At 44.3% G+C, this 27,143-nt stretch overlaps 1 protein-coding gene across 1 annotated transcript in view; it reads right to left on the reverse strand.

The window, feature by feature from the left end:
• Window positions 1-27,143, reverse strand: part of BAZ2A (bromodomain adjacent to zinc finger domain 2A) — a 45,065-nt gene that overhangs the window by 17,569 nt on the left and 353 nt on the right. The window contains exons 2-14 of the mRNA XM_015429772.1: window positions 17,236-17,373; window positions 14,014-14,556; window positions 11,009-11,173; window positions 9,504-9,725; window positions 7,807-8,004; window positions 7,658-7,718; window positions 7,419-7,527; window positions 6,348-6,449; window positions 5,379-5,589; window positions 3,564-3,625; window positions 3,046-3,129; window positions 2,694-2,951; window positions 1,047-1,301 (exon numbers count right to left, since the gene is read on the reverse strand). Coding sequence (XP_015285258.1) covers window positions 1,047-1,301; window positions 2,694-2,951; window positions 3,046-3,129; window positions 3,564-3,625; window positions 5,379-5,589; window positions 6,348-6,449; window positions 7,419-7,527; window positions 7,658-7,718; window positions 7,807-8,004; window positions 9,504-9,725; window positions 11,009-11,173; window positions 14,014-14,556; window positions 17,236-17,371 — 2,406 coding nt within the window. The 5' untranslated portion in view covers window positions 17,372-17,373. The remainder of the gene's footprint in view (window positions 1-1,046; window positions 1,302-2,693; window positions 2,952-3,045; window positions 3,130-3,563; window positions 3,626-5,378; window positions 5,590-6,347; window positions 6,450-7,418; window positions 7,528-7,657; window positions 7,719-7,806; window positions 8,005-9,503; window positions 9,726-11,008; window positions 11,174-14,013; window positions 14,557-17,235; window positions 17,374-27,143) is intronic.

Raw genomic sequence — 27,143 nt, forward strand, 5'->3', positions numbered from 1 at the left:
AGGTAGACAGGGCAGTTGCTCCCAATGTCTTCTTTAATAATCGAGGACCCCAAAGTGGAAATCTGTCTTTGAAATCTCCTTACTCTCTCCCAGCAAAGATCTACCCTCCCACCCCATGCCTGAGGGGTTTATTTTCTGTGTGGCTAGCTACCCATCCTTTGCTATGACTGCAATTGGTTGCTGATTAACAGAGCTGCCTGCGGAGGAATTTTACCCAGAGCTAATGGGCTGATTTGCTGTGGGGGAAGGAGAAAACCCCAGGGCCTAAGTATATATTTATTGTGTATGCTTGTTTGCACTGGTAAAAAGAGCGTAACTGGTTGCTGGCATTTAGGCATCAGCTGGAGAACACAGTGCACGTTCCCTGCATGACCAAAAGGGGAGTCCCCTGAAGGGGCTGGGGGGGGGCAAAGGGCACAGGACAGCCAACCTTGGGGGTGACACACTGGGCCATGCCGCCAGGAGGATGGTGATGGCTAGGAACAGTGGTTTCCACTTATTCCCACCCTAATACCAACCCTCTTACCTCAACAGGTGGGCTGTCAAATGCACCCACTGTCCCCAGCCTATGATGTGCCAAGACCTGAGGAACCTGCAATCAATAAAGTGGTGGCTGATTCTTCTCTCCCCCTCCCAAGGGCTGGTCCCCTCCCCACTGTAGGCACAAAACACAGCTTCCTGAGACTGTCATCTTTCCATTGTTTTTATGGTTGTGAAGAAATATATGCAAGTCTGTGGGAAACACCTACTGATTTCTCAGAAGCCAGAGGGTACCTAAACAAACTTTCCAGCATTTAGGGACAGAGCTTTAGTGTTTCACATCTACCCACTGCCTTAACATAGCCCAATTTATCCCTTTTTAAAAATTATACGCATCTATATTGATAACAGAACTCAGCTCTTCTTTGCTCAGAATTTGGCTTGCCCAAGAACACCGTTCAAAAATTAAGATATTTAAACACAGCGTTGATAACCATATGTTAAGAATGCACATGCGAGGTACTTCAGCCTATATGACCGCTCATGGACAGGACAAATAGCCCTACCTGACAGTAGGGAGGCAGGCCAGGGTCACAGAGTGCAGCTTTCACCAGCTTAACCAGGAGATCCAACACTTCACCCAAACTATCTCCGACGTTGAAAAGCCCTTCTTGCAAAGTGCTCAAGCTGGGAACTTCCTTGGATACATCAAAGCCAAGAACCTTGCCATAACTGTGTAGGAACTCCACAATGGCTAAGCAGTCTGAGAAGGCATGGCTAGGCAGTATCAGCCCAGGGATGCGGGAAAATTCTGGCAGAGGCTGGAAAAGATTGGTGAAAGACAAAACATCAGTACAGAAGGTATAGACTTATGACCTAGCAGAACAAACACTGTAATTTGACTTGGAAGGAGTTGTAACAACCTAAGCTAGTGCTACATTAACCCTGAATGAGGTGGAAAATAAGAACACATTTTTCCAATGTTGCCAAGAATCCCATCTCAGGATCTCAGTGAGAGAATTAAAAAAAGACAAAAACAACAGTGACTCAAAGGTAACAGACAAGTTGAAGGATTCACGTCTGTAAAGTCTGGTGTTTTCTTTGGACCGAGAAAAACTGCTTATTTAGTAGAAGGGACTTCTTAGATACAACCAACTGATACTAAAAGGCTCACAGTTTTATTCCCTATCACCAGGGGCTAACAGCCCTAAGATTTAACTGGGCAAATCCAGAAAGTGGTCCACATTTTTCAACAAATAGGGATTATTTAATTAGGATTGATAATCAAGGGACTTCTCTCCTTCCCACATCACTGGCTGTACCGGCAGGCAGCAGAACCACACACTATACCATGACATCAAAACACAGGTATGCTGTCCCAGATGTGATGCTGGAGGAAATTAAGTGCAAAATTGTTGCTTTCAGCATATGATGTGCCAAATAGCTTACAGTTAGTTAGAGATAGAAGTCAGCTTCCACAGCATCAATGGGTAGGGCTTCAGCAACCTGAACTGCTCTCTCCCTGTAAATATTAAGGCTTTCCCACATTTTCCTGACCCTAATGACTACCCATGTCACCTTCCCTTCACCAAAACATTTAACATCATCTATAAACTTGAATATTAAAAACAGAATAAATAGCATTAAAGAAATGTGTGCATAAATAGTACACATGGGCAAATATCCTGAGTACAGAATTCAAACTAATTCACAAATATGGAACCCATAAGCTTCCTCCATTACCTGTCAGGTTCCAAAAATCAAAGTTAGACACGCTTCCAGCAGAAATAATTATCACAGCTAAAAATGTAAGTAGTACCAAGCAGCATAATACTACTTGTCCCTCCAGTCCTTAACTTCTAAGATGCATTTTAAGTGCTGGCATGGTGCAGCAGTGAGAGTGTTGGACCAGGAGCTGATAAGACACAGGTCAAATCTCCACTCTGCCATGGAATCATGAGGGATGAGCTTGGGCCAGTTACACACACTCAGCCTAACCTGCGTCATAGAGTGTTTGTTGTAAGGATAAGATGGATGCAGGGAGAATGATGTTGCAAACCACTTAAGGTTTCCACTGAGGAGAAAACCAAGATATAAATATCAATCAATAAGTAAGATCACACTTAAGAACTTGAAGGAGGTATTCAGATATGTCTAACAGAGCTGAGCTTTTGGTTATCACATCATCACTGTGGTCAAGCAGCTCATCCCACCTGGTGATCCCCTAGACACATGTCCTCAGTGGGCTTCTTCATCTCTTCCAGAATCATTTGCTGCCGCTGCCGTTCTTCTTGACGCCGCTGAGCTAGAAGATTCTTGTCCACCTTCCGAGGAACCTTGACTGGTGCTGCCACCTTTTTTCCCTTGGGCTTTATCTTTTCTTTCAGCTTCACTTTCTCCTTTGGCTTATCTGGCTTAGTCTTCTCCGGCTTGCCACTCTTCTCCGGCTTGCCGCTCTTCTCCGGCTTTAGCTGGGGAGGGAAACATGTCAAGATTAATATGGGATTATGCAAAATCTGGCCACTTTTTCACTTTCTCAAGTAGCCCCTTACAATCATGACTCACCTGGGGCTTTCTTTTGACTTCCTTAGCCTTGGCCTCCTTGGACTTAGTAGGTACTTTGGCTTCCTGCTTCTGCTTATTCTGCACCTAGAAAAAGAACAAAGAGTGAACAATTCTACTCAGGAGAGAATCTTCCCATACATTTACAAGGGAGAGGAGAGAAACGACTATTGTTTCATCTGTACAAAATCACTTTCCAAAACATTTACTAAGAGCAGATGAATGAAATTTGGACTGCCTGTACACCTTATATTGTGACATTCCTTTCAACAGTTTATCAACAGTAACAGCTCCAGCAGTATGCTACCATGCATTCATACACATGGCGTGGATTTACCAAGCAATTAACTGTGGAGTATTGTACTTAACTATAGCATGGAATTTGGCATTCTTGAGAATATTGCCTTAGACCAAATATTTCTATGCCTTATGACTGTAGAGAGAAATCTGGAAACACATAAAATCAAGGCAAAATGAGAAGAGATTATATAGAATGTACAGTTCTGATCTCCCGCAAATACCTTTTGCCTCACTTTCTTCTTTATCTTGCTCATCTTTAGCTTATCTTCATCACTGAGTACCTCTGCAAATATGAACAGGACAAAAGAGAGATAAGGAAACAAAGAACTGCCAGAATCATTAAACTTTGCGCTCCATACCTAACAACACCCATTTGTTTCAATGTAAGATATCATGTCACCAAAAGAGGCAGGATTAGGGTGGTGTATTCCCCAGAATGTCTCACCCTCACTTTGAGAGATTATCTCTAACTCAGTAGTCAAAGTTTTATACCCCCTTCCTCAAAATGTGCAGTATTCCAGCACTGATAATAAATATTCATGTACGCCCAATCTCTCTTTGATATCTGCTTCATTGAAAGCCTCCTCTAGTTCCCAGGAATAATAAACTTTGCAAATTCTAGCCAGATATAAATCAAGATCCCGTCCAGCATTTATTACCAACTGCAAAGACAAACACAGGCGGTCAGGGAATCCAAAAGCACAAGCCATACCCCAATGCCAAAACATCTTTGTTAAGGAAACTTATGAATCCAGGTACAGCCCAGTACCATGGCAGTCCGATACAAAGACATGGATGTGCTGCTCAATACAAAGAAAGGGATGCTCAAAGTCAACCTTCTAAAGGACATTTCTTGGGGACTCAAGGTTCACAACCACTGTGGTGATGCACATACAATGTGCAAATTAAAGTCTTTTAACTGTGTGCAAGTATACATCTCCATCTGGTATTCTTGGTGCTTGAGAGACAACAGTAGGAGGGCTTCTGGAGTTCTGGCCCTGCTGGTGGACTTCATGATGGCACCTGGGTTTTGGCCACTGTGCGACACGGGGCGTTGGACTGGATGGGCCATTGGCCTGATCCAACATGGCTTCTCTTATGTTCCTATGGTTCTTCCTCATAAAGATATAAAGAATGCTCCCTCTGTTTTCCATCAGCTCTTGCATAGTTTACTGGTATGATGGTTCCCAATATAGGTCAGCAAATGAAAGGAACAGAGACAGTCCATCGGGGTCATAATTAAATCAGTGATCCTCAAGGTCAACTCTTCCCACTCTAAAAGGCAGCATTAACAAAGTTCTGGGCTTAGTTGCTGTATTCAAGACAACCAGATATAGTGATGCTTCCTGACATTCACATTTGTTAGCTCAAGGCAACCTTTAAGACACTTACAGTCTTGTGGGCAACAGCATCTCAGCTGGGCTGCAAGATTCCTTTATCTAATGCTATGGACAACAAGCTAGACCTGACAAAGTATCCAAACATCCACAGTTTCTTACAGCTGGGCTGTTTCCATGTGTAATCTACAGGGACCTGTGGCTGTATTTAGATTCATCAGCTTTCTTTTTAAAAACAAATTTCTGGTTTTCATGATTGTGGAGACACATAGGAAAGTAGGAGTTTTTGCAAGGGTTTCTAGTTCGTAGGGGCATTACTCCTATGCTCTGCATGGCTACCTACCCCACCCTTCATGGTCTCCAGTCACGGTCTCTTACCTATGTACTCCTAATGCCCCTTGCTTAGCCGTTCCACTCTTCCTGCTGCCACACCGCTCCTTGACAAGAAATTCCAAATTTTGCAAAAACTCAAACATCAGTTTCCATAAAAAGCATGCAAATGGAGTTCTTTGCAAAATAAGTAGATCTGCATGCATCATGTTGATTTGCTTTATTTATTTTGAGAGCAAAAGTTGAATTTTCTTGACGCACAGAATGAACAGCCCTGCCTTAGAGATCAACAAGTGACTCCTGCCACAAACTAAAACTCCTCTTTGTGAAGGCTACAGGCATGCAGAAAAGAGTTGACTAAGCTGGTACCTTGCGCTTCCAGTTTTTTCAGAACCCGGGCATCTGTCTTGCTCAGAAGGTCAGGCACTTTCACTTTGGGAGGACGGCCTCGTCCACGTTTCACCGTGGGCATTTCCTTAGCCTTGGCCTTCTCAGTATTGCGAGGACGGCCACGCTTGCCTGTGATGGCCTGGATACGTGAGGGGATTTCCTCAGGTGTCAACTTTACCCACTGCAAGCCCTGTGAAAGAAGGAAAGAGATACCATCTACAGAAACTGATCTCTCCCTTCCTCTATCACTTCCATTTCTCTGCAGCAGATTTTCAGCTCTCCCTCATGAACTAGCCTGTGCCAGCAATGCTGCCTCCTCCTACTCCATAAATACACTAACAGATCCTAGTCTGATGTCAAGAAGTGGATAATTTTTTAAAAGCTTGACAGGATGCTTAACATGCATTTTCTACAACTCATAGAATCAAAGAATCACAGAGTTGGAAGGGGCCATACAGGCCACCTAGTCCAACCCCCTGCTCAGTGCAGGATCAGCCCACAGCATCTCTGACAAGTGTTTGTCCAGCCGCTTCTTAAAGACTGCCAGTGAGGGGGAGCTCACCACCTCCCTAGGCAGCTGATTCCACTGTAAAAAAGTTTTTCCTACTATCCAGCCAGTACATTCCCACCCTTAATTTAAGCCCATTACTGCAACTGATCAAAACAACTGGCTGGCACCACTACACTCTTTAGCACTGGTGTCTCACCTGGTGCTTCAGGGGAACTAAATTGTGCCCGCTAGACTTAAAAGGTCTGATATTAAGTCCAGTACACAATACACAGACAACTCACACTGCATGGACACTTCCTTGTAAAATCCAAAGTGCACTGCTGTTCCTCTTGACGCAGTTGCTATTTATTTTGACCATATGATCCCAACAGAAGCAGGGCTGGAGAGACCTGATGCCAATGATCCCTTGAAAACCTCTGGCCTGTACTAATACTCACCTCAGGTGTATCTCGCTCTTCAAAGAAGTCTCCTACTGGCATCCGAGGACTGAAGCTGAAATGTTCACGGCGAACGTTCTGTACAGTGTTTCTGCTCAGGTACTAGAAAGGGAATAGTTTCCAGAAAGTCAGCCGGTCAGAGAACCTATAGGGCCCAGCCCCTTGGGAGAAGACAGGTTCTGGCTGAAGGGGGGGAGGGGGGAGATGCATGCCCATTGGAGCTGATAAAAATAATCTCTTATCAACCTTTTGGGGGAGGGTTGAATAGTTTGCATCAAGATATACATGCTGGACGTTGCCCACCTGTAGACCTTACAATATCAAACATGCCGCCTGACGGAATGAACAAACATATTCTATTTCTGAGCTGATGCTCTGTGTATTTGCCTCCTGCAGCAGTTATTAACAGCGGTTCTACTGGCAAAATCAATGACTCCTACTGGCTTGGACAGTGAGAGAAGTGAACATTATGAAGGGGCCATTAGGGGAACAGACTGAGGAACATCAACGAAGCTTGAGGGAAATGCAACAGCCCAAGAGTCTCAGGAGATGGCCATTTTGAGATGAAGGATGACTGAACGAAGATATGGACAGGCAACTGAATAATGCTGGGCTTTATACTGCTTTAATACAGTTTACACTGTGCTATGAAAGCAATAAAAGTTCATCAACAGTTATTTCCCACGTTCACTTTGATGCCAAAATGAACAGCTGGAAGGCAGCACCTGTTTCTACAACAGCGCCAGAACAGAGAGGCCTTCTGTGGGAGCACTTGCAAGCTTCAATTCTAAAGCAGTCAAGCTGCTTGCCCTCTTTAATCATTTGCAGTGGAGGAAAACTGGAGTTCTAGTTAGTATTGCAGGAGACTGAGTTACTGATGCTCCAGCACAACAGAAACCACTCCTGTAGAATACCTTCTTGCCCCCTTGGAGCTGGTGAAGAAACAGGAACTGTGTCTGGCCAAGGAAATGGCGTAACACAAGCCAAATGGAGAAGTCACAACAAGAGGAAATAAGCTTCTCTGTCCACCAACTGCTACTGACCCCTGTCTCTCCAGGAAGCAGGTTTTACCTTTATCACCTCTGGAAATTGCTTCATTCGCTTGCCACAAGGCCCGTAATACCAGGTCTCTCCCTGCCAGCGGCTGCTGCCCTTCTTAATGCGCACTTCCCTTCGCCACCTGAACATGGAAACACCTGTTACAAACTGGATGCTTGCATTTTCACCCTCGCTACCTCTTTCAGTGGAACGTTTCTGCTCTGGATCACAGAGCAGAAACCCACTCACATCAAGCAGATGACATTACCTACCCATGCTTTAAAGGGTAGCGCACCTCATCTGCTGTGGCTATCCGTCTTCTTGGAAGGTCACCTGATCAGAAAGAACAACGATTACCAACACTGTCAACTACTGATTAATCCAAGGTAGTTAGGAGGCCTGTGGAAATGAGTCTGCTCACTTTTTGCTGACACGTTGAATGCTGAAGACTCTTTGGTGCCCCCAGCTATCAGAGATGCAGTGGCCTCTAGGCAGCTGCTGTTGACTACCTCTTCCAAGGTGGCATCTAGACTATCTGGTTCCAGCGATGCTTGTGAACCCAGAAACTCTGTGTTTTCTTGTTCCACTTCACTCACACCTGTCAACTCCAGGCTGCTGTCTGCAGCAACAAAAGAAGAGACCAGTAAATGGAAGGAAGGGGACACTTCTTGGGAGGATGGGGGCTTACAGTCTTCTCTTGTGAATCCATACACCCAGACTTTTATGATTAATTCAGCAGAACAAGGATAGTATTACTATATTGCTCCTCTGTCCCAGGTAGACCCTATTCTGGCCAGAATAACCGATGTAGGTATTTGGTGTAGGTCTCACATGCATGTTGAAGAAAGGGAGAGAATGAAGTTTTGTTTCTGTGTATTAAGAGTTTGGGAATAACAGTTACAAAAGATTTTTTAAGAGTTGAGGAGAAGAAATTAGGTTATTAGGGCATCATAAATGTGGACTGAGAATCTAGCCACAGATTCCCAGAGTTAAAAGAATAACAGATTTTTTTCAAACAAAATAGCCTTTAACCTCTTTTATTTAACCCCTGCTGACTGCCTAGGGGTTAAGCAAACTTTCTCAAAGTGAACACCTCTAAAGTGGAGTCCGCTCATTAACAATCCGCTGACACGGTTATTTTCATCGCTTGGGGACTTTCTTCCTGTCATTTGTTAAAAGATCAGGCTACCACATGACAAACGTAATCATCATATGAACAACACGGTCCTCTGAATCCATCTGTAAACTCACCACAAAAGGAGCGCACAGAAAAGGTTCTGATCTAGGGAGCCATAATTCTGTAGTTTTGGTTCAGAAGATACCTGGGGATTTATGCACTCTGTTCTGCAGTTTTTGAGGGGAGTAGTTTCTACGCTTACACCCCAAAGCAGACTTTCAGCTTCTCAAGAGTGACAAGTTAAAATTCCAATTTATTGAGTGTGAAGCTTCTCCAAAGCCAAAAATATCATAATATCACAAACAAACTGTAAAAATATGATCTACTGCTCTCAGAGGGTTGGATCCCATGATCAATTAGCAAAGCGGAACTCATTAAATGGAACTCTCTCACATTCCCCCTGCCCTGCTGCTAGCCCATTATGCCATCTGTAGTTTTGGTTCTCGGGGTTCAAAGGACTGCCAGGAACAATGTGGGGCATGATGTGGGCTTCTGCAGTGGAAAGAGGGTACTGATGAAACACACACACACACACAGAGAGAGACAGAGACAGAGAGAGACAGACACAGAGAGAGACAGAGAGACAGAGAGAGAGACAGACAGAGAGCGCAGAGAAGAGTCTCTGGCCCTTCTTTACCAGACTTCTACCTACTGAGACCAGAGACCTGCACATTTCTATTGTCACTGCTTGGAAGAGTCTAACCTGCCATATAGCTTATACTACAGGATCTCATAAGCTCTTCCAAAGATACTCAGTAAGATAACACAGACAACGAGGACAGCTGGAGAAAGAAGAAGGACCTGCTTGAACATCCCTCCCTTCTCACTTCCGAGGCCTACAGGGACACCAGGTACTAGAAAGTGGCAGGGAGAAGAGAAGACTGTCCCCTACCCTCCCACACGCCTTCCATAATGCCTCCTCATATTTATAGCCTGCTCACCTTGCAAAACAGACTCCTCAAGAACAGGCGGCAAATTGGCACTTCCAAAAAGTGAGGTGTCAGGCTGACTATCATCTGCCAATAGGCTGAAGGAGTCAGAATGGTTCAGAGAGGGGCTGCCAGGACAATCCAAGGCAGAGATGTCAGCTGCGTCCTCCAGAGGAGACTTGCCGCTCACCAACTCAGATGTATCCATCTCATAAAGGTCTCCTGTCCCAGGGTCTGCAATCAGAAATTGGAAGCAAACATTTACATACCATCCAATCCAGTGAAGCCATGCCCAGATCACTCTTAGTAAGGATCACATAACCACTTCTTAAGATTTCTGGAACACTTTGGAACACAATGAGGCTGGTCTGTAAACAGTGAAATACTAAGCAGAATTACAACATCCTAAACCCACTGACTTCAACGGTCTTAGAAGGATGTAACTCTACTTGGCACAGTAATACTACCACAAAGGAGAAAGACAGATCGCTGCTCACTCAGTACCGCACAGTGAGACTATAGTGCAGCAGGGATTTGAATGCAGGCTAGATGCCAACCTTCTAAACCAGTTGGCCACACACTGATTTTACATGCTTCTTTGTAAACTTTCATTTTAAGAAAAAAATAAATTCTGAAAAATAACAGCTTGAAAACAGGTATTATTGCAATCAGGTATATTACAAGTGCTCAAAATGTAAAATATATGGAACTGCCTTACAAAACGGGCTAGTAGAAGCCCCATACGGCAGCTACATACACACAGTTTGAAGTTCTGAAACAAGATTTGACACCAAAGAATTCGAGAAGAACTGTGGTGCTGCTGGAAAGAAAAGACCTCACATAGTGGTGGTGTTAGTGAGCCAACATTTAATTTCCTCCACAACACAAGCACTGGGACATGAATCTGGCTCAGCTGTTCCCAAAGCACGGTCATTCTGTCATATGTTCACTGTTGTATACATCACAGAAATCCCTGTGCCGGGACTATATGTGCCTTCATTAAGCACTACATGAAACCACACCTCAAGGGCAAATTCAAGAGGGAAAGAATGCCTCTAGGCATCATTCCTGCCAGACAGCCAGAGACCTCTGCTATGAGAACCAACCTATCTAACCCCACAACCTTGTTTTGGCAAGGTGAGGACAGACTAGTTTCAAACAAGCTTAAGATCTGTATGTAGCTATCTAGACAGGGAAAACAGGTGTCTAGAAAGGCAGACCACAAAGATAATGCTAACATAGAGTCTGCACACCAGTGACAATGACAGTGCATGCCATAGGAGCTATTTGAACACAGGGCACAGAATTGTATGTGATCAGCAAAGAAACAACAGCCTTGTGATCTTTTGAGGCCATTAGCTGAATTTATAAAAACTTTAGAAGATATTCTGTATCAAGAGATACTTTATCAATGAATGACATTAAGTACTGCCACAACTGATAGGAATATCCATTCTAAAAACCAGGAGGGAATCACTGGATCAAACTGAAAAGCCATGAAACCACACCTCCTTTACCTCTGTCCAGCGACTCAAAGGGCTCCAAAGGATCTTCCAAGGGAGGGGGTATCCGTGAAGCATCTTCCAGACAGCCACCTCCAGCATCAGGTACCAAGACAGAGGCTTCTTGGCTGAGTGGCTCAACAACCGGAGAAGACCCATTGAAGCCACACATTTTCAAATCTATAAGAATTTGTTTTAAAGATATCATATTAAATTTTCCAGGTAAATACTCAAAAATAGTCAAACATCAATTTAGGATCCCAAAAGGTAATAAAACAAACAGAAAAAGATGGAAAATCATCTATACAACACTGCAGTGCATTCAAAATTCTTACTGAACGTTACCACAGTAAGTAACTGCTACATAATTCAGTCTACCTAGGAAAGATAATCCAGAGATTTGGAGTATAGTGCCATTTGCATGCAGAAGACACCCAACTCTTTTCCACTAGTTCCATAGGAGGCTGCAAAGAAAATGAACTATTGCCGGGAATTGTTATTTCAATGTACGTTTTACCTAGTTTCAGAAAGTGATCTTCATTTGCTGTCCTTAACTAATGAGACCTTTCTGCTTGTTTTAACAGTTGCTGCTTTATTATTTTGATGTTAATGGTATCTGTTGTTTTACTTAGGTTTTGTTTATTAATTTTTATTACTGCTTGCTACCTTGGGGATCCCTAAAAGAGAATGATAAGGTAGGATAGAAATTATTTTTAATAATAAAAGTACAATTCAACTTAACTTAGTAAAGAGGAAGTGTGCACTTTTTAGATCTGATCCAGAAGATAAAGGGGGAGAAATAATACATTGTATCTGTGGTCAGACTGCCAGAAGAACTGCAAACATTCCCACTGTCAACAGTGAGCCTAAGTTTTAAAAAACTGAATGCTGTAATAAAGCCACTTAAAAGTTTTTGTATTGCCCGTAAAGCCAAGAGATCTACAGCATTCTTCCTCAAAACCCTCAGAGACATCCTCAACTATCATTATCATGTAGGTTCAGAACAGACTCTGTCCAACTGTAATGAGCCCGTGATATGGATTATACCCACTGCCATTCATTGCACTGGATGTAAAGGGGTAGGTGAGGTTTCCACTGCACCTCTACTGAGACTCCTCAGTTTCTCAGGGCAAGTAGGATGGATGCAAAAATAGGAGAACATGGAGATTTTTTACTACACCTCCCAAAAAACTTTGAAACATTCTTTCTTTAAATAGAAGTCTGTAATGCAGAGCATCACTCAGCTGCCGCCACCCTAAATCAGCACAAATGCTATGCTAGCCATCCATCCACCCATGATGGAGAATTAAGAAGAGACAAAGATTCTGAGTAAACCTGGGAATGAAGTGTTGCAACCAAGTCAAGAGAGTGCTGGAAAAAAAAAGATGTTCAGGCAACACTAAAAGATTACGTTGCTTATTTAGGAACAAAAGTACTAACTGTTCTGCTTAAGTACTTAACTATTCTACAACATCAAGCTATGAGAACAAATTAACTAGCGTACTTTTAAAGCTGACCCAAGTAATGCTACATCTCTCAAAGAGTGCAAACCTCTCCACATCATGATAACCTTTAACATGAAGCAGCAGGGCTTCAAAGCCCCACTGAGTTATGTCCCAACAAGCCTATGAGGTTATCTCTTTGAATGAAAGTTTTGGCCACTGGTTTCTGAGTGAAGGACCACACACATCACACTCAGAAGTTGGCATTATACATTTAACCTATCGACATAGTTCTTTGACACTGAACCATAAGAAATTCTACTTTCAGTTTGTTTTGCCTCACGCACACCTATCAAGCTTGTTCCTGTTCAAGGACAATGTAACTAATGTAAAAATAATACCAGCATAAGACATTCTCATCTGGTTTCTACAAGATTTCCTGGAAATCCATGAAAGGATGCTGGCATGAACTTGCCATTCTTTATGCCCACCTTCCCCAGTTAATTGACTGATTCCTCCAAAGAAAGTGATTGTGGCAACTCTGCTCAAAGAGGAAACCACAACCAGCACAGAACTCATGTAACTGACCAATCCCAGGCATTGCTTGGGGCAAATCATTGAGACAAGGTCTGAAAAGTTTACACCAGACTCAGAGTATGGAGATGAGCATTCCTACATAAATGCCTTCAAAGCATCAACACCTCTAAGCTTTAACCATAAAGAAAGTCATGAATCTGGGTTCTAGTTTGTTTTGTGAAGCTACCAGGCAGTTTCTGAGTGAAAGCTATTTTATGCCACAGTGGGGCTGTATACCTCAATGCCTGTGGAAAATTCACTAATAGATTGTGAGGATCTTATGGGAGAGTAGTCAGATATTAGACACAGCATGACAAATGACTAAAGAGAAGATGGTTCATATGCTGCATTACTTGAGCAGAAAGATTCAATGCTGAATTAAAGACTGTGGAAAACCATATTCTGAGACTGTGCTCACATTCAGTATTCCTACTGCTAGTGCAACCTGTGTGAACACCTTTCCTTATTCCAGTAGAATTTCCACATGGAACAGGCAGAGTCATTCATGCAGTCTAGCATGTCTTCCTTAGTTAGGAATATGGCCTCTGACATGAAATAGGCAAACAGTCACCATATTTTCAACAGTGAGGAATTTTGAGGAAGCAGGAGAAATAACTCCCCTCCCTGAGGAGATAATTACATTGCAACAGGACTCAGTATGGCTGGGATCAGTGTTCCCTCTAAGCTGAGTTAGTGTGAGCTAGCTCACAGTTTTTTAGCCTCCAGCTCACACATTTTTGTCTTAGCTCAGGAAGGATGGCTCCAGAGCAAAGTAATTTAGGCAGTAGCCAAATTGCTCAGTTACAACTTTAATGCCAGTAGCTCACCAAATAGTGTGTTTGCTCACAAGGCTCCACAGCTTAGAGGGAGCACTGGCTGGGATCCTGTCCAATAGCACAGTAGGCTCAGTGATTAATGCAAACAAGCATGTTCTGTGACAGTCATCATATTCCAAAGCTAAGTCTCCTGAATAAAAAGTTTTGGGATCATTTATTGCTCTACCTGGCTGTGTGCTCTCCAGCTCCATGCTGCCCAAGAGGCTGGTGCCATTTTCCGAGACAGTAGATGCAGCTTCTTTCACAGGCTCCTCATTTCCTGGTTCATCCTGCTGCGGAGAGAAACCCTGGCTGCCCGAGCTAAGCATGGGGGAAGGCTGAGATGATGTGTAGAAGCTGGATGGGCCATTTTGCAGGAGTTCAAAATTCTGATCATCAGGGAATGAGTCATAGAGCTCTGTCGAATCAAAGTTCAGACCCATGGCCCCTGGCGTGCCATTGGCCCAAAATTCCTGCCCCCCTCCCCCCCTCAGATTGGTGGTGTGTCCTGGTGAGCCTTGCCGATTGCCTCCAACAACACCATTCAGTGGATATTGGGAGAACAGCGGGGTGTCCTTGAGGTTGTTGCCATTGCCGGATGGGTACTGAGAATAGTTCCAGAGATAGTCGTACGAGTGGTGGAGGTGGGAGGTGGCCGAGGAGCGCGTCCCTGAAGTACTAGCATTAGCTACAGTAGATAAGCCATTGACATTCATGTCCCCATTCAAACCTACCAGGAGGGAAGGAAGAAAGAGAAGCTATTAAATTCACAATTAAGTGCTAGGAATACTGATTGAAAGGAAAGGTTGCTTCTACCTTATTGGCTTGTCTCCATTTATGGACAGGGGAGGGGGAGTAGAAGAGAGAGATGATGCAATAAACTTTGGGAAAAATTAGATGGCAATAATCACCTTGACCAAACTAACTCAAGAGGTCATCCACAAAATTTCCTCTTTCCCACCCAGACCCAAAATAAAACACAGTTCCTGCATGTGATTTTATCCTCTGTAAGAATTGCCTGACTCCTTCCCAATACTCATTCCAAAATCCTATCAGCCTGGTCACACAGGACAAAAGGCTTAAAAGGCCCACTTCTATAGCTGCTCCTGCTGTTCAAGAAACCTCTGCTTTCTTAGCTACACAGACCCAGCCTGGTTTGCTGTCCTTAACAGCACTCATCTATTTGAGATGCTTCTGTGTAAAAGACACCGTAAAGTCTTCCAAAATCTTTCAGAATTACTATCTTTCAGAATTAATAGAACAGGAAGGCTCTAACCCCCATTGATTCAAAAATGCTGTAACTCCCACTGATTAAAGGATGACAGGAAGAAGAAAAAAATAGTACAGTGTGAAGACACACAAGGAAAAGACACACCTTTCTACGATGGTAGAAAGGTGAGCATGTCAGTCCTTGTTCAAAGCAAACAAGATTTCACAGCTCAAAGTCACCCACAAATGACCTGATGAATATGCCAAAATTTCAGAGGAAAAAGGCCAAGAAAAAACTGTAGAGTGAACTGTCCCCATTCCCTCTGTCCCATCTTATTTGTTTTCAGTATTTTTAATATTTTAATCTAGGCAAGCAAAGGTTCTCAGCTCCCCCACCCCCAGCTGACTGGGATGCATGGAATAAGGCCTGATCCACGCATATAACTAGATGAACATCCTATATCACTCTCAACATGGGCATTTTTTTTAATGCAGTGACATTTTAAAACACTATTGTTTTCTAATATTTAGTTAGAAATACAACTGCTCTTTGTCACTAGCCCTTGAATACGCAAGCAGAGAGGGTTGGCTCAGATGAGAGTGAAGAGTGGCTCACTACGTGGTCCAGTGACTATTTACCAACTTTGTATCCTCCTGACCATCCTTGAGGAGTTCAGGGCAACCTAAGTGGGGCTATCTCCATAACAATCCCGTGAAACAGAATAGCATGTCTTGTTCAGGCTGCATCCAAACCACTCTGTTTAGTGAGGAATTCTGTAAAATGGAGATAATGGGAGCTATCCTAAGCAGGTCTATTCAGACACCTACTTGGGCTTATTCAATGGGGCTTACACCCAGGAAAGCATGCTTAGGATTCTACTAAATGACCTGTCTCACAGAGTTGTAGAAGGGACAAAGAATGTAAAAACAGATATCATATTAATGAGCACATTACTATCACCATCCTTCACTACATGCCTGTAGTAGAGACAAAGCTAGGCTCTAGATAAAAGCTGCAAGATAAATGCACACTTCCATACCCTGCAGAAGGGAAAAAGAGTCAGTGCCATCCACCCTTTAGATCACAGTGCTGTCCCGTTAACCTCTCTCCTTTCTGGGGAACACTCTCAGCTTCCCTACTCTTGCAGGCAGCTTCCCGTTCACAAGAGGTGAATTTTTAAGGGGTGCTAATGAAATAAGCAACATACCAATGGGAGGGAACAACACTGATGAAAACCTTATGCCAGGCGAGATCAAGATAGCACACTGGACAATGTATTGTATGATTTATCCTGGATCTTCTGAAGCTCTGAGCAAGCTCTTCCCATCCTGCTTCAACTGAATTATGCCATTTTTGAAACCGAGATACAATTGTTTGGGTTTTTGCCAGTCTGATAGAAGAATGATGTATAAATGACTACCAGTGAGGCAGTAGATACTGCCTACTTTCCCAAGCTTTTCTCCATGACTAGTACTAAATGGCCCTGGTCACATGGAAGGATTTGCCCCGCAAGAGGGACGGATCGGGGGCGCATCAAGCGGGCGCGATCACATCGCAACATCTGGGAAGCATCACGCACCCGTCCACGATCCGTCCCTTCGGCCCAAAAATGCGCGTTTAAAAGGTACTAGCAACAGAGCACTACCTTCCAGATGATGCGTGGTAACTCCAGGCATCTGGTCGGGGAAGCGCTGGTAGCTCGTTGCAGCCAGTGCCGTTCCCCGTCCCGCGCATGTGCACAACCGCGCTACTGCCGGTTTGCTGTACAACGTGTGATCGGCTGCCGGAGCACAGAGCCGCGAGGGCATGTTGGATTGCGCTCCCACGGTTCTTTTTGTTCCGGCTCTAATTTGCCTCCCTTCGGCAGTGGATCATCCTGCTTGTGTGACAGGGACTAATAATCATCGTTTTAAAAAAGAAAAGCCCAGATGTTCAAGATTTCATCAGCTCCAAATGCTGTGCTCACAAAGGGGCCCCCATGGATATGAGAACCTTAACTATTGTCCCTGACCCACTGCTACTACTTATTACGTCTATTAGACTCCCCTGAGCATCCTTGCATTTCAATTTACAGACACTCAACTAATTCCTCAAAGCCCCTACACAGGAACATAAAGAATGGAAATCTCATACTCTGGCAGGAACCAGCTTTAGCATAAGGATATGCATAATCAACATTCATTCCTGCCTCAAACTTACTTTTCCCTTGCTGGGGGAAGTTCATGGGAGATCCATTTGTGTATATGTTGTCCCCTGAGGAAGGTGCCGGTTTCAGTCCTGAGGCAGCAGGTGAAGAAGGAAGGCCAGTAAAGTTAAAATGGTTGTTTGCCTCCATTTCTGTGGAAAGAAACAGAATAGAGGACTGAAACCACTATGCGGATCAGACGCCACTCTTCCAATACAGCTGTACAAATCTCCTTCATTTCACTTCAATCAGCCATTGGCCAACAACTACAAAAATACTAATTCTTAACATTTAAATAACTCTTCAGTTGCCAAATTGCTTCATGTACCTTATCACAGTAATCCTTATCACAAAACTATGTAAAGTAGTATTCTCATATTCAAATGGGTGTGTGTGTGAAAAAAGCTTGAGAAAGGTATCCTTGTGGTTTGCCTACATCTATCTAGTAAGGTCATGGTACATTTTAACAGAGGGATTCCTGGTTCATAGCACAGTATTAGCTACTATGCTATACCATCTCTCCAAATCAGCAAGACAAAAGCAGGTCACTGACTGTCTTAATCAACAATAGGGTAGACAGCATAGCCAAAAAGGGATTGGGGCTAGCTGCCCTACCGATGATAAGACCCAGGCCCATTATCAGGAACAACACAACTGAATACCTACCTCTTCAACAACCCTGTTGAAAATGTAACAGGAGTCTTTCTATTTATGCTGATGCAAAGAACGCACAAGGGAAAGCAAGGGGGTGACCTGATCCTCTTCAACGGACAAGGTCCAGCTAAGTCTTGATGCCCACTCAGCCACCACATCCTAAATACTGGGATCTATTTAAATATAGTCTTTGTAAACTACCAGATTATCCTTGACTTGCCAGAATGCAGCAATGTGACCACACAACTGTTTCTAATATGAACATGTGCACTTGTATTGCAAACAGGCACATAAGTAAGCTCCTCAAAGAGGAAACCTAGGGATCAAACCGTTCGGTAAAACCAATGTGGTTTTGTGGTTAGTGTGGGCTAAGGTCTGGGAAATCCAGGTTCAAAACCCCACTCTGCTACGGAAGCTGGCAGTGTGACCTTGGACCAAGTCACATACCCTTAGCCACCTCACAGAGTTGTTGTGAGGATAAAAATGGAGGAGAGGAGAACAATGTAAGCCCACTTCGGGTCCCCACTGGGGAGAAAGGCAAGTGTATAAATGAAAACAGCTAACAACTACTATAGAGAGAGGGGTGCCATCCATACAGTTTATTCCTTATAACATTTTAGTGAGGAAGCCAACGATGATGTCTCTGCTGTTGCGCTCCATGGCCCTTCGTAAGGCTAAACATGCCAGCATGAGACTGCAAAGTACTATGTGTAAATTCCACATCAGGTGCACTGACCCCCACTTAACTAGTAATTTTTTTCTATCCCGCAGGGATGCAAATGAACTTTTGCCTCTCTGCAACACTGGGGGGGGGGGACACATCCCAGCACTTCCTGTAACTGAAATTAATGCATAAAATAGATGCGCTGTTCACAGACGTTTGACAATAAGAGAGGATGTAAACACTTGGGATGGGGCCTAGCCCATCCAGTGGGTCATCTGCAGCTCCCAAACAAGGCAATTCTGCCAGTGTCTAATGTTCCCCCTTTTGTTTTCCTGTCTGATATGGAAACTAAAGAAAAATTTCTTAAGGCAGGCCTGGACGGTTGCCAATGAAGGCAACCCATGGCTGAATGAAGAGAGGTGGAAGAGCTCATGCTACAGATTCATATTGGTCTGACAATGCACTGCCCTCCCCTTCTAGTAAGCTTTTTCATAAGCAGAAGGTACATGACACCAAGGATACTCAAAATGAAGCCACACTTTTTAATATCTTGAATCCAGAAGCCTCAGCTTGGACACTTATCACTTAGCTTCACTTCCACCCAAGGCTGTAAACAATTTCTTACCCACACCTCTGGATTCACTTTTTCTCAACCACTGAATCAAGAACATAGTTTAAGGAGCCCTGGCTGTGGGCTTCCCCCTGATCTAAGCTGCACTTCCCTAGACATTTTCAAGCGGAGGCTGGAGAACCATCTTTTGGGTATGTTGTAGGGCTATCTTTCAGCTATGCTCCTGCAGAGTGCAGGAGGTTGGACTAGATGACCTGCAAGGTCCCTTACAACTCTAACATTCCATGGTTCTAAGAGAGAGGAAAGCAATACAAAGGAAGCTCCGCTTCACCTGCCCCGTCTTCTTTCTCACACAGCCTGCTGTTAGGGAATATGCCAGAGGCCTGATTAAAATGTAATGTTGGTGGGACAGCACAACTTAGTTTTACTTTCACTGAGTATCTTGTTTAAGCCAGACCTTTAGGCATGCTACAGATCTGTGGTATACTACTGTGAACATAGCAGCTGAGGGCCCAGTCTGAACTAGATGCTGGACACGTGCAATGTCACACAGGTAAGTTCTCCTGTGCCACTACCATTGCATTTAAATCAGGCCCAATGTAAGGTTCAGGCAGTTCCACAGTCAGTGCTTCAACTATTATGTAAAATTCCACTCTCAACAATTTTTTTAAAAAACCTGAGTGTGAAAACTCCAGTCAAAGGAAGTTTGAGAGGTAGTCACTGAAAGCCCTACTCCTTGAAGCTAGAATGAAGACACATGAAACTGTCTTACATTGAGCCAGACAACTGGTCCATCAAGGTCAGCACTATCTACTCAGACTGGCAGCAGTTCTCCAGAGTCTCAGGAAGAAATCTTTCATATCATCCACCACCTTGATCCTTTAGCTGGTGATGCCAGGGATTGAATCGGGGATCTCCCGCATGTCAATAAGATGATCCACCACAGAACAGCCACTCCCCAATGGAAGCAAAGGTTGCTACTACTCACATGGGTATGATCAGAACACACAAGCATGTTCTTATGAACCATTACTTCAATTTTACCATACCTTTAAATCATTTCAATATCTGAATTAACTGACGTGTGGGAAGACTAGTCACTTGAATGTTAGACACAACAGAACCTTTCTACTGATCTGTTTGTGTTGGAGAATATTAAAAAACCAGAATGTGTTCTACTCTTCCTCAGGAGTCTCACTACAGAAAAAAGTTTCTTCCTGAGACAACTAACTTTTGCAGCTGTTCCAGAGCATGGAAAATACAATCAGTGATGGCTTGCAAGGAATCATGGGAAAACAAACAAGAACTTTGGAATACTCAGATACTTCAGTGGTGCAGGAAGTATACTGCTGTATGTTTAAGTATGACAACAGCACTCTTGCATGTCATGAAAAATACATGGCACACCTTACCAGATCAGATCAATGGATCAACTTTTGCTTCCAACAAGGTAGACACGGGGCTTATACCTAAGAAAAAAAGACTTGCCACTAATATTCCAAGCCCCCAAGCCATTTCTCAGGTTTGACTGAATCTAGTTCTATTCCCAGCCATAACTGCAGCTGTATCATTAATTTCCACAAGTGACAATATGTGTTGGAGAAAACCACACTTTTGATTGTATTAAAACTAAATGAGAGACAAGCCCTTCCCTGAAAGTTTACAACAGGTGGGAGATGAAACAGAGGTTAAGCGATCTGGGCAGGGGTCTTCTCCTAGAAAAAGAGCTGCAGGAGCTCATTAACATACAGTATGCTAATGAGCTACTAGGCTATTAGCATAATAGTTCATTAGCATATGCAACGCCCCCTGACATCACCGGAAGTGATGTCAGAAGGGGAAGCAAAAGGGGGGAGGCATATTCAAAAGCCGCAGAAAGAGGGAAGGAAAGAGAGTGAGTGAGTGTAGAGAGAAGGAGAAAGAGTGAAAGAAGGAAAGAAGGAAGGAAAGAGGAAAAGAGAGAGAAGGAAAGAAGGAGGGAAAGAAAGAGCGAGAAGGGAAGAAGGAGGGAAAGAAAGAAAGAGCGAGAAGGGAAGAAGGAAAAGAGGTAAAGAGAGAGAAGGAAAGAAGAAGGAAAAGAGAGGAAGGAAGGAAGAGAAGGGAAAGAAAAGTAGGGGAAGGAAAGGAGGGAAAGAAAGAGGGCAAAGAGATTGGGGGAGGGGGGAGGCTCTCCCACCCACCCCCATGCCCCCAATACAGTCTCCGGGGCGAGCCCCAGGCAACCGGCGATGGGCCTCCTCTGGCCTCCCTGGGGCAGCAGCGTTCCAGTGTGAGCCCCAAGAAGCTGGCAATGGGACTCCTCTGCTCTCCCTGGAGTGGCAGGCGCTCCGGCGCTGGCCTGGGGATGCGGCAGGGGGGGCCTCTTCTGGCCTCCCACGGGCCGCAGCGCTCTGGCGCTGGCCTGGGGAAGCAGCAGGGGGCCACAGCGCGGGGAGCGGGGCTTGCTGCCACTGCCATTTGTCCCAGCGCCTGGGCTCCCGGAGCAGCACTCTGGCCCCAAAAGACCCCTGGATCTGGGCAAGGTCAATAAAACATAGGACAATATTTTCAGCTTTGGGTACAGTGCTCTCCCACTGTCCCAAATTCCCAAGCAGTTTGCTACAGGACTAGTACTCTATTCCTTGCTTTACAGGATGCCCTCATTCATTAGAAAACAATTACTCCTCTAATTCTTTCTACAGCGTTGTCAGTAAAAGTGTTTACAACATTATCGGGAAAAACAGAAGTAATTCTAGGAACCCCTCCACATGATGTTCTCGAATTTAATTTCATTGAAAGCCCACGTGGTATAGCAGTTAGAGTGCCACACAATAGTGGAATCTGGAAGACCCAAGTTCAAATCTCCATTCTGTCATGCAGCTTGCTGGGTGACCTTGGACCATTCACTCTCTCTCTCAGGCTGCCCTCTCTCTCAACGTGCTTATGAGGATGAAATGGAGACAGGGATAAGGATGTATGCTTCCCAGAGTTGCAAGGAGGAAGGACAGGATACATATAAATCTTGAAGTACCCAGTGGGATCTTATATATAAACATATGAGTAGCACATGTGACATTTATTGTGAAACTAGCTATTACACAGCTAACCCTCAGATATAACGACTGCAGAGCACTTACTCATGAACAAACCACCAAACTTATTGAACTGACAATTTTTATGAAACTTATCAATGCCCCCTTCAGTGGTCTGAAGTCTGAGGCTACATCATGTGCAAAGCAGGTTCTTCTTTTCAAAACTGCAATAGTGGTCAACTTTCCCAGTGGCACAGATGAACTGACCACATTCAAATCATAATCTTCATGGACCACTCACAAAAACATTACACTGTGCTAGAATATGTATCTGAACAATGTTTCCAAGCTGTCCCACAAAGAGAGATCTTAGAACAGCTTCACCAACAGCAACACTAGCAACAATTCTGAATAAAGGCCATCCAAAAAGCAGATGGGGGTGGGGGATGTGGAACACTTCTTTTCTCTGTCAACCTGAGATCATAAATTCTTTATCTAGTTTAGAATTACCCCCTTGCCTCTATTCACAGCTAGCAATCATTGTCAAGATCCAGTTTATACATCCAAAACAGATGCAAATGTACTAAATGTCAGTGAAAGAATAATTTCAGACACAGCTTCTGCTTCACTGGTTCATTAACTCTTGCATCAGGAAGCTTGTCTCTCTCACCCACATAAGCAACCCCCTATTACTGCAATGTCATGCCAAACTCCACCACCTAAACTGGAAGGCTATTGTAACTGCAGGGGGAAAATGCTGCTACTAATAGCAGCACAGCAAATGCCCTTCCCCCAACTCAGTGTGCATCATCAAGAATCATCCCTGCTGTTTGTACTAAGGCTACCTTACGCACTTGCCATTTCCCCTTCAAAAAAGCAATGGATCCTACTCTAGCAACATATAAGAAGTCCAGCATTCAACATTAGCAACAAAACGGCTTATAATATCCCCTTTAAGGGTCAAGGAAGCAGTGGAAAACGCAGCCGCTGCTCCAGCACAGGGACGAACTGGGCTTTAGCAGAGGTGAAGGGAGGTGCTGAGAAGACACTGTAATTAAAGGGGGAGGCAGAATAGCATGCTAGGAAAGAAGCCAAGGAAAATGGATGAATTAATTGCAGCCAACAACAGCTACAGGGGGGAAGTTTAAAGGGGAGGGGTGTGGTTTGATGATTTAAAGCTACACAGGAACCACACATACAGGGGTAATGCTGAGAAGCTGGTATAGTTAGAGATTGTCACTTTTGTATCTCAGCCCCATGTCTCTCTCATACACCCCATAGAATAAAACATTTCAAAAGTGGGAGGGAGAGGAGGATAGTAAGGATTCTCTAGCAGGAAAACTGACAAGGAACCACACAAACAGAATATTCCTGTCACATGACACCTGATCCAGGCCCAGTGCTCCAAGTGGGTAGGGCAGTAGCATTGATGAGTAGCCATGTTTATTTAGATGGGTCACACAGGTTGTCTGATCATGACCTGTCCCTTTCTTAACTGATCCTCAGTGAGCAGGTTATTGAGACTGGCAGATGCTCTCGCTCTCCCACCACAAAGATAAGGTTGCTTTGCGTAAAAGCTGGAGACTTCCTACCCTAAACTGAACCCAATTCAGACTGTGTGCTCAATCCTGCCTGGAAACCCACACCCTTCAGACTTCTCCCGCCCTCCTTCCTTACCAGAAATCAACAACCCCTTGGAAAAACGGAAGTATTACACATGCACTCATCAATGTAAAATTACTTTTTTTGAAGTTCATGCTTATCCTCAAAACAGCCCCATTATATTACCTTTAGGAAACAGAGGGTAAGAGGCACCAAGAGGCAATAAAAATTCATCTAATCTACGTATTGGATATCGTTAACGTCTCACCTCAAAATGCCAGGTTGTATAGTATTTTGTTAAAACTTTCCTTTTATGAAAAAGGGAGAGGATTTGGAGTATGTTACAAGTCAGTCATTTTTATAGCTATAGTCAAATCACACAAAAATTATTGCCAGTAAAAGTACAGAATACAGAATGAAAAGAACTATCTAGATCCCTGTAAATAGTCACCGTTTTCAGTTGCAGAGGACTACTTTTAACGCGTGGGCCCATTAGATCTAATTGTAAATTTGCAAGCAACAAAAGGCCAGAAACAATTTGACAATTTCATGGTTTTCTTCACAGGGTAGAGGTGACATTACTTGATCCTATCCTGGCAAGATACTTTTCTAAGCAGCCTTGGGGAGTTTTGGCTTCTGTAGTACATACCCCCACATAAAGTTTAACAAAAACGCAGAGTCTTCTCTTAATACAACCAATATGCAATTCCCCCCTACCTCTTGAGAAATTGGCACACAGTTTCCAGCAGTGGAGAGCTAACTGTAATTTTGACATATGGATGTAAGTTCATCCACAGAACACAAACCAGGATGTCCTATGGCAAGTACCCCTTATGACAAAGGTTTCGATTGTCTCCATTTCAAATGGGAGGACATTTTAAAGGCCTACTCCTCTTAGGACAACCTAAACGCTGTATACATATTTTTCCTTTAAAAATAACTCTAGGACTAAAAAAAGGGAAAGCAGCAGTCTGTCCTGTTTGATTTGTGATAGCAAATGTCAAAAGGAGGGATATGAACACTTACAAGCATTATTAACTTGTCCAAGACATGGATGCCATTTTTCTAGTTTAGTAAAGGTAAAGGTTCCCTTGCTCGAAAGCCAGTCGAATCCGACTCTAGGGTTGCGGTGCTCATCTCCGTTTCAAAGCCGAAGAGCCAGCGCTGTCCGAAGACGTTTCCGTGGTCATGTGGCCGGCATGACTAAACACCAAGGCACACGGAACGCTGTTACCTTCCCACCGAAGTGGTACCTATTTATCTACTTGCAATTTCTTGCTTTCGAACTGCTAGTTTAGATCTCTTTTAAAATTATTTTAAATGACTGTCACTTTAAATTTTGTGTAACAATTTTTTTAAGAGGGCAGTGGCCCCAAATTGCAGGGTCTTGTGCCAACTGGCTGCTGGGGAACGGGGCTAATCTAGCCAAGGAGCTCAGGGAGAGCTAGAAACTGAAACCAAATCTGATTTAAAAGGACATTTCAAAAAACAACAAACAAAGCTGCCATTTCCCGGCCACTTCCTGCAAGGATGGGGGAGGGAGCAGAGGAAGAAGGCTGTTTGCATCAAGGTTCAGTGTGCATATTTAGGCAGGGGAAGAGGACTGCCCAGAGCACTCTCACTCAACCCAAAGCCAGTCACCAGGGATTCCCTGGGCTTACAACCCACCTCCCACACAAAGGGCTCTCTCAACTCTAGCCGTCATTTCCCAAAACCACACTCACAGCTCTTCTGCTACAAGGATAAAGATCTTAGCCTCTCAGCTTCCCAAATACATAAGGGACTCCAATCAGAAACCATTCCCACACAATCAAGGCACAAAATGTTACAAACCATATATGGAAAGGATCTCTAGTATCACAAGCTATCGCCACCAATTATACACACGCCTACCCTTTCCCCAACAACTATGCAGACCAGAGTAGCACTAAACATGAGATTCAGAACTCCTGAATCAACCAGGGGTACGCATGTGCACACATGAGTGTATACGCATAAGCGTATACCAGAAAACAGAATCCCAGAAGTCTTTCACATCTCCAAAAAATAAAAAAACCCAGCCACCATATCCATATTAAAGGTGGCCCTGGACTCTAAATTTGTTCTACTGGTTCTGACCAACATGGCTGACCACCTGGATCTATATTCCTCTACATCACTCTTTTCATGCATCCGTGTTTCCAAACCATTTTCTTCACAAGCTGCATCACCAGGAAAGGATCCTTAACAGGAAATCAGAATTCCTATATCCGGTCTTATTGCATTCTGATCCAAGAAGGGATAATAACCTTAGCCTTCCTGGCTCGTAGCTAACATGGGGCCCAAGGGGCCTGGCCCCCAGTGTTTCCTCTGGGGGCCCCTCCTTCCCGGCCCGACCCCTAAGTGCCCCAACTCGCCACCTGCAATGTGCTTTGATTTAATTAGCTGGTGCCCCCCCAGGCCCCCTCCCCCCAAATTCCCTAGCTACGGGGCTGTAGCCTTCTTATAATGAAGTCTGAAGAAAGCCCACAAATCCCTCGTTAGGCATCTGATATCCAGAGCAGCCCATTTCCCCGAACTCCAGGACCTGTACTCTTCCTCCCCCAGATCACAAGGAATCCTCACAAAGCCTGATCACTCCAGATTCACTAAGAACTGCCTACAACCCCTTTGCCCTCAAAATACAGCCCCCCTCCCACACACATTTCAGGGGAAGGCAACACCTTGTTTCCCTCCACTCCTTACACTGTTAACAAAGTGAGCCAGGGGAAGTGTGTGATCAGAGTACTGAACTAGAAGCTGGGAGGCCTGCATTCAAACCCACACTCTGCTATGAAGCAATGGGGGACTACTTCACTGTCAGCCTAACCAGTGACTGTTGTTTCAAACAGAAAAGAGGAGAATGGTGTCGGCCACCCCAAGCTCCCTGGAGACAGACTAGGCTAAAATGAAATAAAGACTGAATCCATCTTGTGGGAGATGAGATGGGCTTGTTACATTATCGTTGTGATGCGGCCTTCGCCCCCTTCTTTCCCGAAACAAAATCCAAACCCCTTTCAACACTCATTTCATCCCTTCTTCGCCTTCTCCCTCCTTCTACCCCTCCCCAAAACCATGCTCGCCGCCGCTGCCACTCTTCCGTATAAAGAGAGAAAGCCACCCCCTCCCCTCCCCGCTTCCCAAACGAAGGAGGTGTCCCGTCCCCCCTCCAACCTCAAGGCCGGGGCTTCCGCATAAACTTCCTCACTTCAAACGAGAGATTTCGCCTCTCCGGCCACTCTCCAAACCAAGAGCTCTCCCGCCCCCGGTGCACTCTACACTCGGGCCTCCCCGGATGGGGGAAGGGAAGAGATTTCTCTCCCTTTCATATACGGGATGGACGAAACTTTACCTCCCCACCCCCCACCCCCAATCTTGAGAGAACGAACTGCTGCCCCCCCC

The sequence above is a fragment of the Gekko japonicus genome, unplaced genomic scaffold, assembly GCF_001447785.1.
Source record: "Gekko japonicus isolate JY-2015 unplaced genomic scaffold, Gekko_japonicus_V1.1 scaffold947, whole genome shotgun sequence".
Taxonomy (NCBI): Eukaryota; Metazoa; Chordata; class Lepidosauria; order Squamata; family Gekkonidae; genus Gekko; species Gekko japonicus.